This window comes from Vombatus ursinus, unplaced genomic scaffold (genome assembly GCF_900497805.2).
Source record: "Vombatus ursinus unplaced genomic scaffold, bare-nosed wombat genome assembly UNPS02014812.1, whole genome shotgun sequence".
NCBI lineage: Eukaryota > Metazoa > Chordata > Mammalia > Diprotodontia > Vombatidae > Vombatus > Vombatus ursinus.
Genome location: NW_020954590.1, coordinates 89817198 through 89835154, shown reverse-complemented (window position 1 = coordinate 89835154; position 17957 = coordinate 89817198). Strand labels below are relative to the sequence as shown.

The 17957-nt window shown below is 38.7% G+C and overlaps 1 protein-coding gene across 1 annotated transcript in view; it reads left to right on the top strand.

Moving 5' to 3' along the window:
- The first annotated feature begins 1719 nt into the window (after positions 1-1719).
- LOC114054290 (carboxypeptidase A6-like) overlaps positions 1720-17957 on the top strand; it is a 328051-nt gene continuing 311813 nt past the window's right edge. Inside the window, exon 1 of the mRNA XM_027877487.1 lies at positions 1720-1890. Within this exon, the coding sequence (XP_027733288.1) occupies positions 1787-1890 (104 nt within the window). The 5' untranslated portion in view covers positions 1720-1786. The remainder of the gene's footprint in view (positions 1891-17957) is intronic.

Here is a 17957-nt window from a genome sequence, read left to right as displayed (position 1 = left end):
GTTTTGAAGGAGACCAGAGATTCCAGAGGGTGGTGGTGAGTAGGGAAGGCATTCCAGAATGGGGATAGCCAGGGGAAAGGCACAGAGATGGAAGGAGCATAAGGATGCAAAATGAGGAGACCTGATTGTTCCCCAGAAATCCCTATTTCCCAGTTGACTTTCTTCTCCAGTGACTTTTTTCTCTTTTCTCACCTTTCTTTTGTATCCTCATTCCTCAGCACAGTGCCTGGTGCATAGTGATACCTGTAGATTGATAGATTAAGCTTCATCTCTTCGTAGGTTGGAGGCTTTAGTCATGGCAAATGCTATTGGTTGGTCCTGAATATAGACACTGGTGTCATCTTACTCCAACATTGTTGTTATCATTATACTCTCCTATATGAGGAAACAGTTGAGATTTCCTGGTTTTTGCAAGTTATATAGTGGTCTTGGCCATGACTACTCAAATAGTACAAGAAAAAATTAAGAAATGCAGTGGAAAAGTGGCATATTTGGTCTGTTCAAAATAAGTTATCAGTGAAGCATCAAAGTTGCTCATGCACTCTCCTGGTTCCCCAGATAAAACACACTATATTTCTTTAAGTTCCTACACTGAAGCGAGGTCTATTCTAGTCCACACTGAATACCTGAAGTGCCTGATTTCTCCTTAACAGTGTCTCTTGGATTTAACACGTCCTTTTCTTACTTAGAAGCTGCGGTAGCAACAAGGATAGAGAACAGGCTCTAGAGCGAAGAAGTTGTAGATTCAAGTCTCAGCCAAATACTGGCTATATGACCCCGAGTAAGTTACTTAAGCAACTCTCAAAAAACGAGAAGTTAAAGAAAAGGTATTGGTTCCGTCTACCAACCAATGAAATCACAGGTCTGGTACTTTTTGTTATCTATGTGTGTACCTAGCCTGCTCAGCTAAATTGTAAACTCCTAAAGGACCAGGAACTATTAGTTTTTGGGTTTTGGGTTTTTTTTTGGTTTTTGTTTTTTTGCTACTCTTACGACCTACCTCCCCCTATTCCTCTGCACACAGCAGTCAAGGAAAAAACTTCAGAAAGAAAGTTTAACTCATTCACAAGTGACTTAGAGTAATAACCTGTTGTAGCCCAGGCTCTTATAACAGTAACTCCGATCCAGTTAGGAGCTAATCGGAAAGAGGATATTGGGCTCTGACAGGGACATCAGCCCTGATGGAACGAAAAAAATCTTGGTGAATTTCCCCCAGGAAGAAATTAACCATATTACATAGAGAACTGCGTCCATTCCACAGTGTGAGCAGACTACTAAGGGGGGGGCGGTGTGGTTGGGGCGCCGCGGGATGGGAGAGAGAGTAGAAGGTTGTCAAAGGCGGGTTAGGGGCCTGAAGTGGGAAAACAAACAAACAGAAAGGGGTTACCCAAAGGAAGGGCGCCGCGGGGAGCCGGCTGCTGAGTCAGCAGCAGCAACAAGGGAGGAGGTCCCAGCCCTTACAAGTGGAGAGCCTGCTTAGGGCTCGGTCTCAGCTGCTGGGGTGTGGAGCCGCGCCTTGCCGAGCTGAGCAGCTGCCGCTCCAGCTTCTCCCTCCAGGACTCATTTCTTACCAGGAGCAACTTTCGTTCCTCAGTTGTCTTAACTTTTTACCCCTCCCTGCTTTTCCCTTGCTGGAAGCCAAGCAGTGTCCCTTCCTGCCTACCTCCCTCTCCTCCCTCTCCCTGATCTCCAGGGACTGAGTTAAGTTAGTAGGGAATGGGCTCCTGGCCACTTTGAGTCTGCCGCTGGCTGACTGGTTGTGGCTCACTCACTCCCTCCGGACACTATGAAGCTCCCTGGCTGGATAGCTGCTCAGTGGCTGCTTTGTCTGCTCTTTTTGCGGATTCCTGAACCAGAGCACTGCTACCTTTACAACAATCGCTATGCAGGGTAAGTTCGGTAGCCTTCCTCCTTAGCTTCCCAACGCTTATTCCAACTAGGTGCCCCATATTTGTGCCTGCCCTTGGTAGGGACACTCTTTTCTGACTTGGGGGTTTCTACAGAAAGACTCTCTTGGTTACTCAAATCTATGCGATGTAATAAAAATCTTCCCCATTTCTTTGCTCTACCTCTGAAAAGAATGCTGCCTGGGAGAGCCTGGCTTTTTATGCTCTTTACAATTGGACTCCCTGTGATGGAGCCTCTGGTCTGGGAATTGGCTATATTTTATTTTACAATGTGTTCGCTGGACTTGAGATTCAGTGTGAAGGGAGTACTATTGTGTTAACGTGGATTAGTGTTTGAATTCAGATTTTCTGTTTTGGAAATGAATGTGGTCAGAATTTTAGCAGCAATGGGCTAAAACAAAACAAAACAAAACAAAATCAAAAAAAAAACCAAAAACAAAAACCTAGAAGCTATTATGAGTATTCCCTCCGAAGACAGGCGTCACAAACTTTTGCAAATCTGTGTAATGTCAGTGGTTACTATTCAGATTAACCTGATGGTTTGGCTATTGTCATTAAAAGAAAAAAAAAGTTTTATGGCAGTCTAAAGAAGGGGGGGGGGTTAACTTTGTTTTAGTTCTGGTTATAAATTTAGATTTTGTTCATGTCCATTTATGCCACTGAAACCCTCGAAAGTGAGGGATAGATAATAAGCAATGTGTTGAGCACTCTCTACTCTTATTATCCCAAAGTCTTGCTGGGATTACACACAGCATAGGCAAGATTCTTACTGGGATGACATATAGCATATTCTTTTCTTGAAGTTAGGCTGGGAGGAGGGAGTGGGTTCAAGGTGTCTTTTAATCTTTAGATCATAGAATGTTAAAGCTGGAAAGGGATCCTTTCAATAGAATCTAGTCCAAGCTTCTCATTTTGCAGATATGGAGATGAAGAAACAGTGCCTTGAAGTCTTTGTCAAAGTTCTAATATCATTCATTTACCAGTTTCCAGATAAGAAAGATTTTAGATTGAATTGAGAAAGAAAACAAGGACCCAAGGGTTTCTGTAGCATAGTTGTTTGTTTGTTTTTTCCTAGAAGGTGACACTTGTAAATTATTCTGTACAGCATTACAAGTGTGACCTTGGCACCCACTTTTTATTTTTTTCCTTGCTTTTTTTTCCTTCAGTGGGCAGGCCAACATTTTAGAAGGCCACTGAAAAGCAGAGCTTCCTGGGGAAAAGTTTAAAAACATGGTCTCAGCTCTCAAGGGATCAGAAAGCTGGTAATGTGATCCAGTCTTTCACCTCTGGGTCTTTGGGTGAAAAAGAAAGGAGTTAACTTCTGATCTCTCGTTCCTAAAGTCCTGGTTTCTACATCGTGAAATCTGTCATCACTGTTGACATTCTCAGTGAGGAAGCCAGAGGACCAAATGGGCCTAAGGATCAACCTCCTTTTTCAGTACCTTCAAACCACTCCAGTATCTTTGCCAAGAAAACCCCAAATGGGGTCACAAAGAATTGGACATGACTAAAAAACAACCGAACAAGACAAAAAACTTTGGGATTGGGGTGGGGAGAGGGGCGGTATGGGAGGACAGATTATTCAAGCTGCCATAGTTCTATGGGTAGCTCAGTGATATAAGCCTTTTAAAGCATTGTACTTTGTGGATTTCATTTTTTTTTTTAACCAACACATGGGATTTTAAAAATTCATTGTATTTATATCCCTAGTACCTAGCAGAGTGTCTGGCACATAGCCAAGTACTTAGTAAACGTTTTTTTTTTTTCATTACTAAAACAGTGTAGCATAGGGTCATTGGTCCATCTTGGAGTCATGAAGTCCTGGGTTCAAGTCCTGCTTCTGGAATATTCTAGCTGGTAAGCCTCTCTATGCCCTAGACAACTTGTTAACCTGGCAGAATGTAAGGTTCTTTAGGATAGGAACTGTTTCATCTTTATCAATCTATCCCCAATGCCTAAGAGTTTCCTGACCAAGATAAAATCAAAGGTCAGGACCAAAAATAAATTAATATATCACATTCACCTCATGCATAGCACAACAAATAGGGAGTCATTCTTGGAGTAAGGAAGCCCTGCCTCTGATACATAATAGCTTTGTCATGATGGACAAGCAACTTAATTTCTCATGGCCCCAGGCCACTTTCTAAGAGGATGTTGCTGATGACATGCATAAGGAGCAAGAGTTTCCAAACCCTAGGCTAGTGAAACCCCATTCTTGCCACCCACCTGATCCTCCCAGCCCCCTGAAAAAGTACATGTTACAGGTTTAGAAATGACAGAGGGCATTAGCATGACCAAAGTTATCATTTTATCCTTCCATTGTGGCTCTATAAAGGATGATTTCACTATGAACAGTCCTAGATTATTACAAGGTACAATTCCAGCCACAGCTGAGCAGGTGTGAGCCTGTTTTCTAGGGACTATTTAGTGAATGAAAAGATGTCAGTCACTGTTTCTCACTTGTGCTTAGAAAAGTTGTGGCTCCTGGAGCCCCAGTCATGAGACTATAGTATAGTATATGCTGAATTGTCATGCAAGTATTAATTGTCATTTGCTCTTGGACTGTTACCTAATGATTTTGTCTCAAATTTATAAATAACCAGGTGTCTGAAAGTTCTAAGAAAGAAAGGGGGCCCTACTTTTCCATCTTTGTAAGAAGAGCTTCTTTGAAACTACAAATAGGTCTGTGCAACTTCACTATTGAAAATGTGAACTTTTAAGTTATCCTCTGTAATTGTAGTTTCTCTCCAAACATGACAGGATTGTCTCAACCATTTAACACTATTTTGTTGTCTCCAATAAACTCTTAAAGTTTAGCTTATTTAAGTATGACTAGCATCTGATCAGATGACAAAATAATATATAATTTCAACTACATTTTTTTCAAATGGCTCAGCCTATAGTTGCAATTCCATCACTAGATTTCATTCCCCAAACTTTTGTTCTTTTTAAAAGTTATGATATGGTCTCGTTTGTAATAGGGAGTTCTCCTCCTGCTTTATGGATGCATTATGTTAAAATATGACCATTGATTAAAGAGCTTGGAGAATGCATTAAAACATAATACCATAATACCTAGGGTAGCCCAGAGAGCCTATTGTTGAAAGATTGGAAGTAAAGATGGATGGCTTTAGGAGGTAGATATGGCCAAACTATAATATCTGCATAAAGAAGTCAAAAGGAAGATTATAGAGAAAAGGTAATTGAAAGATATTACTATATTATGTGAGAAGTTTGGATTAAATGAAACATGGTTTGAAGAATAAAGAAGCAAAATTTATAAACAGATGATTCAAATATGGAAAAGAATGAAAAAGAGTACAGATAACACAAGTATAAAATATTTTGCTCCATCATTTTCACTAGCTTTCTTAAATTCCTTATAAAAAGGGTTGACTGTGTATTTATCAGTAGGTGTAATGATATATTTAGAGTGAGAGGCATCATTGCATAGTGGCTAGAGAGCTAACTTCAGAATCAGGAAGACCTGGCCTGAAGTCCAGCCTCTGATACTGGCTGTGTGACTCAAGGCATTCTGCTTTATTTCCCAGTGGCCCCAGACAACTCTCTAAGATTGTAAGTTAGAAACCAGAATCTGAATTGAAGGGGACCTCAAAAGTCATCTATCCATCCTCTATCCTTCATACCTCTAAAGTATGTATATATATATGTATGATTTAAAGGATATAATCACAGACAGACATGTATGCATCACTATATTTTTCCCTTTTTTGTTTTAGGCAATTGGGGTTAAATGACTTGCCCAGGGTCACACAGCTAGCAAGTGTCAAGTGTTTGGTCAGAGGCCGGATTTGAACTCAGGTCCTCCTGACTTCAGGGCCGGTGCTTTATCCACTGTGCCACCTAGCTGTCCCTATTACTATATTTTTCTCCCAAATGCTTCTATTTGTTTGTGGATGGAGACAGAGGGAGGGAGGAAAGGAGAAAGAGAGAGACAGAGAGACAGAGACAGAGACAGAGAGAGAGGCAGAGACAGATAGAGACAGAGATAGAGAGAGAGATTAATGATATTTGGGGACAGAAAATAAGGGTCCTTTGTACAATTGGAATAGAGTTCTTGGTAAATGAAAAACAGTATGAAGAAAGGACAATTTTTAGAGAATGAAACTAGCCATCTTGCAATGAGCTAGAAATAAGGCAAGCTGTCAAAAGAATTTATAAAGAAAATTAAAGATTTAATACCTAGAAGAATGGACAGAGCTGACAGTTTTTAGAAAGTTAAAGACAGAGGCAGAGCCAAGAGGGCAAAGTAGCAGGAAAAATATAGCAAGCTCCACCTCCCTACACCCACCAACCTGCACAACCCCAAATAGATCTAGAAAAGGCAGCAGACTGAATTCTAATTGAAAAAATATAAGCAAAAAATCACACTGAGTCAATTTTACAACCAAGGTCAGCTTAGGGAGACAATAAAAAAAGTCTACAGACACTAGGGATGGCATTGATTAGAGAAATTCAAATTAAAATAACTCTGAGGTACTACTTCACACCCATCAGATTGGCTAACATGACACAAAAGGAAAATGACAAATGCTGGAGGGGATGTAAAAAAAATAGGAACATTAATACATTGTTGGTGGAGTTGTGAACTAGTACAACTATTGTGGGGAACAATTTGGAACTATGCCCAAAGGGCTATAAAAGACTGTATACCCTTGACCCAGCAATACCATTACAAGGTCTATATCCCAAAGAAGATTGAAGAAAAAGGAAAAGGACCTATATGAACAAAAATATTTATAGCAGCTATTTTTGTGGTGGCATAGAATTGGAAATTGAAGGAATGTCCATCAACTGGGGAATGGTTGAACTAATTGTAGTATATGATTGTGATGGAATATGATTGTGCTATAATAAATAAGAGGGATGGTTTCAGAAAAAACTGGGATAACTTATACGAAATGATGCAAAGCGAAGTGAGCAGAACTAGAACATTGTACATAGTAACAATGCTGTAACAACGATCAACTACGAAAGCCTTAGGTCCTCTGATCAGTGCAATGATCCAAGACAATTCCAAAGGACTCATGATGAAAAATGTTATCTGTCTCCAAAGAGAGAACTAATAAATTCTGAGTGCAAATTGAAATTTATTTTTTCACTTTATTTTTCTTATTTTTATATTTCAACATGGTTAATATGGAAATATGTTTTGCATAATTTCACATATTGAAATCATATTGCTCACCTTCTTATTGAGTGGGAGAAGGAGAACATTTGGAACTCAAAAAAAAATCCTTAAATGTATGTTAAAAATAAATTTTTTTTTAAAAAAAAAAATGAACCAACATACACACACACACACACAGCAGACACTGGTGATGGGGTCTGTCTAGGAGCAGGGAAGGAAGCATTCCAGACTTGGGAGAAGCTGTGCACCAAATCAGATGATCCAGTGGCTGTTGTTATTTAGTTGATTAGTTGTTGTGTCCAACTCTTAGTGACCCCATTTTGGGGTTTTCTTGGCAAAGATACTGGAGCAGTTTGCCATTTATTTCTCCAACTCATTTTACAGATGGGAAAACTGAGGCAAACAAGGTTAAGTAACTTGCCCAGGGTCACACAATTAATAAGTGTCTAAGGTTGAATTTGAACTCAAGAAGATTTTAGGTCTAGGAGCAATATAATTCTGCTAAAGTCTGTATGGTTCTAGCTTCTGTGGCTTTAGAGCATATTTTAGATAAAAAAGTTTTAAGTTCACTTGTAATTTCTACAGGCCCCTAGCTAGAAAAATTCTATTTTAGCCTGAAGTAGTTTGACTAGTTTTCTATTACTTTATACAAGCTAAAATTTCTCCTAACATCTATACAGACATTTATCTCAGATCTATATACCTCATTTATACAGGTTCTCCTTACCCCTGCAGATTCACCCCAATGCTTTCACATTCTCTTGTATTCTATTTCCTTAAAAAAAAGGCACTGCTTATTCATGCTATAAGGGGAAATTTAGGAGTTTATTGTAATGCTACTTCTTATCCTGAGGTACCCAATAATAAATGCTACTTACATCAGTCTTCTTGGTAAAGTAGAAAGCTGTCATCTATTGTCTTAGGACTATTGGTAAAATTAGGGACTCAAAAGGAGAAAAGTTTGTAATAGTCACTATAAAGAAAGAGATAGGGAGATGATAAAGAATGGTGCAGTAGAAAGATTAATGAGTAGCATGGAAGTCCAGCAGAAGTTATGGACCATAAAGATAAAATGGATAAAAATCACCCAATTTCACACTTGTCTTCATCTATGCTCAGAAACTGAACATCTGCAACTACATTAATAAAAGACATATGCGGCCTTTTAAAGTTTACCAAGAAATTTAAACAAAATACCTCATTTGAACTTCACAATTACCCTGTGAAGCAGTTAACTGTTTTCTCCATTTTTGCCTATGAGAAAACGAAGACTCAGAAAACTCAGGTAACTTGTCACTGATTGCAAAGCTAATAAGTGTCAAACAGGGGATTTGAACCTTAAACTTCCTGATTCCAAGTCTAGAATTCTATGCATTACACTATGCTACTGCTATAAAGAATTTGGATGAGGGGGGTTTCCTAGGATTGTAAATTAACACAATTTAACATAAATTAACACAATCAAGCCATGTTGGGGACTTTAAGTCTAAGAAGCACAGAATCTGAGTCAGGAGGAACATCATGAAGTCATGATCAATTTACGTCTAATTGGGAATCCTGCCCCTCTCCCACAATGACCCAACAAAAAATGGTTTTCCAAGTTCTACTTGAAGGCCTTTCATGATAGAGAAAATTTACTGCCTCTCAAGGCAACTCATGACATTTGGAATAATTTTAATTGTTAGTGAATTCATCATTATAAGGAGCCAAAATCTACAACTTTATATCTTCAACAAATTGCTACTAGTCTTGCACTTTGGGACATACCAGAACAAGCCTAACCTTCCTTTGACATAATAGCCCTTCAGAAACTTGAAGACAGTTATGTCCCTCCCAAATGTTCTTTTCTTCATGGTAAATATTCCCAGTTCCTTCAACCTGTCTTCATTATGTAATTTTCAATCTCCTTTGTACCCTGATCTCTTGCCTTTCTGTGTGCAGTATTTTGCTGGCATTCTTCCTAAAACAGAGTTCCCAGAACTGAACACATTACACTAAGTACATTTTTACCATAGCAGAGGATATTGGGAACATCAGTCCCCTCATTTTTAACACCATACTTCTCCAGATACAGCCCACGTTCACATGAGCTCTTGTGATTGCTGTCATGCCGCTGGTTCCTATCGAGTTTATAATCCATTGAAACCCAAAGATATCTTTCACTTGAACTCTTACCTAGTCATATCTGTCTCTTGAACAGTGTCTGATACATAGTAAGCATTTAATAAAATAAATGTTTTCTGTTTTATTACTGTAATTGTGAAGTTGTTTTGGAATCTAAGTGAAGGGCTCCAAATTACTCCCTATTAAATTTCATCTTCTTGACTTCAATCCATTCTAGTCTATCAAGGCATATTTTGCATCCTGAATGTTATCAAATGTAATGACTATACCTCAAAGTTTTGTATCATCTGTAAATTTGATAAACATGTCATCTTTGCTTCATCTAGGTTCTTGTTAAAATATTTAACAGAATTTGGTAAGGATGGATTCCTGGAGCATTCCACTAGAGCAGGGGTGGGGAACCTGCAGGCTTGAGGCCACATGTGGCCTTCTAGAGCCTTGGGAGCAACCTTTTGACTGAGTCTGAGTTTTACAGAACAAATAATTTTATTGAGAGGATTTGTTCTGTGAAGCTTGGATTCAGTCAAAGGGCCACACTTGAGGACCTAGAGGGCCACTTGAGGCCTCGAGGTCACAAGATCCCCACCCCTGCACTAGAGGCCTATCTTCAGGTTAACATCAATGCTTTAACTTGTGGGTTTCATCTGGCCAATGGGTTTGAATTCCATCCATTTGTACTATCATGTAGTCCACATCTTTCTATGTTTTTCTCATATCGTAAAAGATAACCTGATGTAATGGGGGGAAAATGCCAGATTCGGAATAAGAAAAAAGCCTATGTTTGAATCCTGCCTTTGGCATATATAAGCTAAGTGGTCATAGACAATCACTTGGCTTCTTGAAACTGTTTCTCATCTGAAACATTGGGGTAATAATATCAGGGTCACAGAACCTTAAAACTAGAAAGTACATTAGAAGTTACCTAGTCCTATTTGTATCTGAGCCACAATCTCCTTTGCAACATCCTCAACAAGTTTTTTAAGAGATCTTTGCATACAGACCTCTAGTTGGGAGGCATATCCCAAGCAGCCTCTACCTACTTCAAAAGGTTGTTGTGAATATTATATGAGATAACTATAATAATAACTAGCATGTATGCAATGCTTTAAGGTTTGCTAAGTACTTTACAAATATTATCTCATTTTATCCTCACTACATCCCTGGGAGGGAAGTGCAATTATTATCTCAATTTTACAGGTAAGGAAACTCAGGTACACAGAGATTAAGTGTCTTATCCTTGGTCACACAGCTAATAATTGTGTGAGAATGGATTTAAACTGAGGTCTTCTTGACTCTAGGTTCAGGCCCTATCCACTGTGCTACCTAGCTACTTAGATAATATATTCAAGGTTCTTTGCAAGCCTTGAAACACTATTAAAACTGTCAGCTACAGTTGTGAGATACTTTGCTTAATGACTTAATTATAATTACATTAACTGTAATTATTATAATAAATGCCTTGCTCAAATTCAGGTATGTTAAATATCTAGCATTCCCTTCTTTTACCACTCTAGAAACCCTGTCAAAAAGAAAGTAACATTCATCCAGCTTGACCTTTCCTGATGAAAACTTGCAATTCAACTGAACAAACATTTAGAAAGCCCTATCACAGCTTCCCTCTCTAGATGCTCACAAACCATCCTTTTAGAAATGTGTTTCACATATTTTCCCAGAAACTAAGTCAAGTTCATTGTTCTGTATACAGTATGAAAGCTCCTTTTTTTTTTAAAGAAAGATGTACCCACATGTGGCATTCCCTAGTTCTACAGACCTTTTTCCATTCTGCACAGCCATTCAGAGAGATACCCACCAACAGTATAGTTCAGCAATCACATCAGCCAGTTCTTTCAGTACTCTGCAATATAGGTCATCCAGTCCTGGGGACTTGACTTGAACTCTCTGAGGACAAGTATTTTATTATCTTATTTAGCTTAGGTTTCAGTTCCCTGTTAAGCACTTTAGTTCAACCCTTGCAGGTATATCAGTTGCTCTGCTTTTAGGTGAGAGTGGAAGAGGGGAGAGACAGAGAGACAGAGACACAGAGACACAGAGACAGAGAGAGAGACAGAGGAAAGAGAGACAGAGACAGAGAGAGAGCCACCAAATGTCCAGATAGTGGACACTTCCTATCATTATTATGTCATGCTTCCATGCACAAGTTTTTAATGTTTCCCAGTCCTATCCATTTCCTCCTTCTAGCTCGTTGGTCTGTAACATATATTCCCAAGATGATATTGCTTCTGTTTTTCTCTCTGTGGACCCTTTCCGAAAACTTTCCCTCATGCTTCTTCTTGCATTAAAATCTCTAGTTCATTTTTTATCATCCATATCCTGAGAACTTGTTTATAAATGCTTGATACTATATATTTTATTTCATTTTCTCCTTCAGCATAATGTCTTTAATGAGATACTAATCCTCTCCACTAATATTATTCTTCCTATGCTATACCTGCTATTCTTTTTGGTTATCTGCCTTGGTAGAAGTAAGTATTTGGTCACTTTTTTCTCTTCCATTTTTAGCTTAAAGCCCTATGGATCACATACAGAAGTCTTGATGCAAATATTTTTTACCAGTTCTAACTAGAAGTGCTCTATCCTTGGCCAAAATCCTGTCCTACCTGTATCTTAAACTCTGACCCAGAAACCCCCATCTTATGTCATCTTAACCTGCTGTTACTTTCCTGAGACACCTTTCTATTATGAAGCCCCATCCTTCAGTAGGTAGCAGTATTAGAAATACTAGCTATGGTTCTGAGGTATTCAGTGTCAGCAGACCTCTCTACAATCCATTTCAGGTCTGCATCTAGCTTTCTGGGTACCCCTCTGCAAAGAGTCACCCATCACCACAACTTACCTCTTCTTTTCTTATTACTAATACATTATCCTTGATGTCACTCCTGTGGATCCTCTTCAAGAAGTGGGATTTAGAACCAGGTAAGGTATGATAGCAATGGCAGAAAAAAACAATCAGTAATCAGGGTATCTGAGCCCAGGCAACCAAAAAGATCGTAATATTCAATATCCTGCACTGAAGCTCAGAGACCAGAGAAGTTGAGAAAAGATCAGGAAGAAAATTCTCTAGGCAAAATGTAAGGGCCCCTGGTATCAGTTCTTTTGTTTTGTTCAGTTCTTTTAATCATGTCCAACTCTTCATGATCCTATTTGTGGTTTTCTTGTCAAAGGTACTGGAGTGGTTTGCCATTTCCTTCTCCAGTTCATTTTACCGATGAGACAACTGAGACAAACAAGGTTAAGTGACTTGCCCAGGGTCATACAGCTAGTAAGTGTCTGAAGTCACATTTAAACTCAGGTCTTCCTGATTTCAGTCCCTACACCACCTAGCTGCCCCCAGTATCAGGCCTACTGCCTTAGATGCCATTCTCTATATGCATTGTACTAGCATTCTAAGGAATCATCTTTTATATATCTAGTGCTATGTGGAAAGGTTATAGTGCTAAGAATAGTCTTTTATAGAACTGACTGCCAAACACCAGTTATCTTCCTATTAGAAGATGGTAATCAATGAAAATTTTATGTCCTTTACTCACGTCAAATAAAATTAAGGGACTGTCCCTTCATTCTTTGTGACTTCCATGGAATCAAAAGTACTTAAAATCTTTTAATTTCCCTCATCAGTCTTCACATAGGCCCTTGATGTTTTATGTTGCTATTGTACCAAAAGAACATGAAAACACTAACTTGTACAAATTGAAGGGAGCTTAGACCTGGGCCTGCAGAGTGAGTCTAGCCGGGAATGGCCATGCAGAGCATTCCAGAAAAAGGAGAGGCCATCCAACAGGGAAAGAAGAGGTCCCAGAGAAGCACAAAGAGGTGTAACTTAATGCACGATGAAGAATCAGGTATCAACTGGCAGTTCTGTTACTCACTAACCAGTTTTGGGTCACAGATCCAAAATGGACTGAGGAGGATACCTGCACCTAGTGGTGGAATTCCTGGTAAAGAGTGTTCATAGGCCTAAGGTTGTGTACTGACCAAGAAGCAGGCTCAGAAACAAACAATAGCTTTGTGACTCTTACCCCAAGAGTGGAGAGTGCTCTTAATTCTAGTGCCCAGCCCAGTGCGAAGCCCATAAGTGCAATACCAAGAGTAGGAATCCTGGACAAAGGGGAGACTACACCTTCATCACTCTGAATCAGCAGAGCTTTCCAATTGACTAAGAGTAATTAGTCCAGCAGCAGGTTACAGGAACTCCAACTGGGGCCTTCAGGTGTGTTGCTCAGACAAAATACAGGTCAGATTGCAAAGCTCAGACTAGGATAATGATCAAATTTTTTCCTGGATCAGACCATTTTGACCTCATTGAAAGCTCCCAGTACCTCAGACTGAGTTGGCTCTAACATCTCTGGAATAGCACAACACTCGATATTCTCAAAGGGCACAGAACTCAGCAATAATATAAAGCCCTAAACCAGGAAGTGAGCTGGAGGAATAAACAAACAACAACAAAATCCCATGGTAAAGACCTTTTATGGTGATAGGGGCACTGAAGACACAAATCCAGAAAAAGAGAATAATTCCAAAACAACTACAAGCAAAACCCCAAATAAGAACACAGCTTGGTCACAAGTTTAACTAGAATTCTTGGAAGAGATAAAGCAAGAGTTTTTAAAAGAGTTTTAAATTGTTTTATGGAATGAAAGCCCTGGAGGGGAAAATGGAAAAGAAATGAGAATTAAGGAAGATAGAATATGATTTAACTGTCACCACTATAAAGAAGTAGAAAACTTGGGATATGATATTCCAGAAGGCAAAGTACATACATACATACATATATACTTATATACATATTAACATACCCATGTTATAAGCCTGTATAGGGATAGTCTTACAACCAAATTTACCCAACATAACTGAATATAATCCTACAAGGGAAAACTGGTCTTTTCTTCAGAAATTCTTGAAGTTCCCTATTTTTTTGAAGATCCATTTTCCCCTTTTCTAAATTATTTTTAAAAGAATAGTCCTTCCCTTCAAGGATCTTACATGAAACTGGGAGGACACAAAATGTATAGAAATGTATACACATGTATACAAATAATAACATGAGATAGTTTGAACTAGGAGAGATCACTGGCTCCTGGGGAGTTCAAGGAAACATTTCTTTGAAGAGGTGGAAGTGAACTGAGCCTTGAAAGAAAACAGAGACTCTAATAGAGATAAGGAAACAGTGTTTTTTAAGCTCAGGTAACTGCCCAGTTCTATATACACTCTCTGAAGCTTCACTCCCCCCACCCCAACACAGATTTAACCATGAGTTCTTCTATCACTCTTCAGAAATAGCTGTATTTGGCCAACTGGAGTCTCTACATTCATTTGTTCACAGAACCTCCCTGTGAACATTCAGCACCTCTTGCTTTGTAGTCACCATAATTTTCTACCCAAATGTGGTCTGACAAAAGACATTAGGAGACTCAATACTCTCTTAGAAAATCGAAGACATGTGATTACCATAGAGTAAGCCGCAGCCTAGTTCTCTTCTTCTTTTGATCCATAGCTATCTGCTAAGTGACTCTACTTTCCCTTCTCCTTTCTGATCCCTCAGAAATTATTTACTCAACTCTATTTCATAGACCTCCCTTCCAGACTACCTGGGGCTTGCAAGCATACCAAGAGAACTTTTATTACTACTACCCCAAAACCTACCCTCACTCCTGGCTACCCGGGGGCTTTCTTTTTCTCAGGCATTTAATGAATTTCTTCTACATGAGGCATTTTAACAAGTACTGCTACCCTGTTGACAGTAAAGAGCCATATTCACCAATAGTTTATTTATTTACAAACATTTTGAACATTTATAAACATTTTGAACATTAATATAGTAAACATTTATAATCTATTTTTGGTTGTGAATTATAATTTTTAAAAAGCCAACAGTTTACTAAGAGCTAAGATGCTAACATTCTGTCTGCCTTTTCTATCATATGCTATAAATTACACTTTGTTGTTCCTTTTCACCTTTTTAATATTTTTTGCAACCCAAAAATTTCTGTATATCCCCTCATCTTCATTTCTCACTAACCTGAGAGAAAGACATATCCTTCTGCCTTTCAAGGTCTGCCCCCTTCTAACTGTGCCTTCCTTCAATCTTATTCCCTCCTATCTATTGCTCCACATATAATCTTTCTCTTGCAACATCAGTCTTTCCGTCTTTACTGGTTTCTCCCTGTGCCTTCAGATATACTCAGGTCCTGCAAATTCTTCCCAAAATCTCGCCTCAACTCTACAAACACTTCAGACTTTCACATAATCTCTTCGTCTTTCACTATCATTGCTAGAAGAATCATTAGAAGGGCTTCCTTCTGTTTTCTCACTATCTACTCATTCATTCAGAGAGAGATCAAACTGAGTGACTGAGTGAGATTAAGAAGGAGTTATTGTTACTAGCTGGGAGGATCAGGCAAGGCTTTATGATAGAGATAACCAGTGAACAATGCCTTGAAACAAAGTTAAAAGGAGCCAGAGAATTCATTTTAGGCTAGCCTAATATAGATAGAAGGAGACAAAACAGAATCAAGGAACTTTAAGTAACAAAGTTAGAAATGAAAAAGGTTACTATGAAATAAGTCTAGAAAGATAGGTTGGAGTCAGATTATGGTCAATCTTGGCATAGTGTTCATGGGTTGTACTTGGAGGCAGGTAAGTGGTGCAATGGCTAGAGGCTAGACCCGGAATCAGGAGGATCTCACTTCAGATAATTTAGTCACTTAACCTCTGTCTGCCTTAGTTATTAATATGTAAAATGGGGATAATAATAGCATCCACCTCTCAAGGCTGTTGTGAGGATAAAATGAGGCAATATCTGTAAAGACCTTTGCCAGCCTTAGAGTACTATATAAATGATAGCTATCATTATTGTACTAGTGAATCAGTTCAGAGGTTGAATTTGGAGAGAAGAAATTTAGTAAAATTTGGGATAAATTCAGAATGATGTGAAGAACAATGTTCAGATCCAGATACTGGTACGAATTCAACTTCCGCATTGAAAGAGTATCGGGATCAAGAACAGTTAAGGAGGACATTGAAGGATTGAGGAGGATTAAGGAAAATTCAAAAGGATTAGAAGTAGAACCCAAAGAGTCAATTCAGGAAGAATAAGGAGTAGGTCATTGGCAAGACAAGATATGACAAGTGGGAAATATAAATGGAACAAGTAGAAAGTTAATTCAATTGATAGAATGGATTGGAGGAAAGTATAAATTGGTTAAATAGACAGAAGAATGGTGCAGGTTTGAAGGATAAGTGGGTGTAGGTGTGGCTGTTTAGATAAAGTAAGAAATCTGAGGGGGATTGTCAAATTATTAAGAAGTGATAAATGGCTATAAAAAATTGTAACCAGGTGCTCAGAGTTGAAGATTTATTAAATACTCACAAGTAGTTTAAAGAAACAAGTCAGAAAAACTGAACCATTATGAGGAATAAGCCAAGTTATAGCATAATTTGCCTGGTGTGTACAGTGTTTATGTCACTGCCACAGTCAAATGAATGTTTGATCCATGTTCCAAGTGTAGGCTGAGCTCCCTCCTGGAGGAGAAGGGAAAAGGACTCAAAGAACATCTATACATTCTAAGTTGTTAGGGAGAATTAACAGTTTCTACCAGATGAAAGGTCATCCAGTAAAAAAAGGGGGGAAAAAAAGCAGAGCAAAGTGTATACTTAGACAGCTATTCTGTTGACCTGTTAATAATGGAGAGGTTCACAATCTTCCCAGAGTATGTATCTAAGATGCAACAGGAAATCTCCCAAGACTGATTAGAACAGATGACAATTATCCATTTATAGTGATTCACCTGGGCACAAATGACACTTTCAAAAGGGGCCTTAAAAATGATGCAAATGATTATGAAGCTTTGGGCAAGAAACTGAAAACCTTTGGGACATGGTTTGTGAGGAGTGGGGTTTGTTGTTATTCTTTGAAGGTAAGAGATGCAGAAGAGAAAAATTCAGTGAGGAATCAATGACTAGCTAAAAAAGTCATATTTGAGAATGATATTTGGATTTCTGGATCATAGCTTATTAAACAGCATGTATAGATTCCTTGGCAGAGATACAGTACCCTCAACAAAATCAGGTAAAAATATCTTTGCTAGGGATCTAGGAAATATAATCAAAAGAGTATTAAACTAATAAGGATGGAAGAGAGAAAAAAATGCCCTTCTATGCCCCTAAAGTTATAGAAGGAAATAAATAGCAGCTAAGATACACAGAAATTAACAGGAGAAAAAAAATCCAAGTAAAGAGCCAGTAGTAAAGAGTAAAAGAGTAAAACTCAGCCTCAAATGTGTATGTACAAATGCCTAACCTAACTCTCTCCATCTCTCTCTCTCTCTCTCTCTCTCTCTCTCTCTCTCTGTCTCTCTCTCTCTTTCTCTCTCTCCATCTGTGTGTCTCTCTCTCCATCTCTGTGTCTCTCTCCTTTTCCTTCCTCCCTCTCTCCCAAAATCAGAGCAACTAATACCTTTTTTTTAACTTGTCTTACTGATAATTTCCACCTTTAAAAAAAGCTGAGGAACCAACAAAGGGAAAGTCTATTCTGATTGGATTCTCACTAACAATGAGAACCTAGTTGTTGGGGTAAAAATAAGAAGGGGAGTCAGTTGCCTGACCACTCCATCTTAGAAACTGTGACAGATAAGGAAAGGAAATCTGGACATAGTCTCACATGAAGCCTAGGTTTGGAGAAAGCAGATATCAAAGGGTTTAGAAGAAAGACAGGTAAGAATGAAGGAACCAAAATGCCTCAGAAGAGGAGGAAT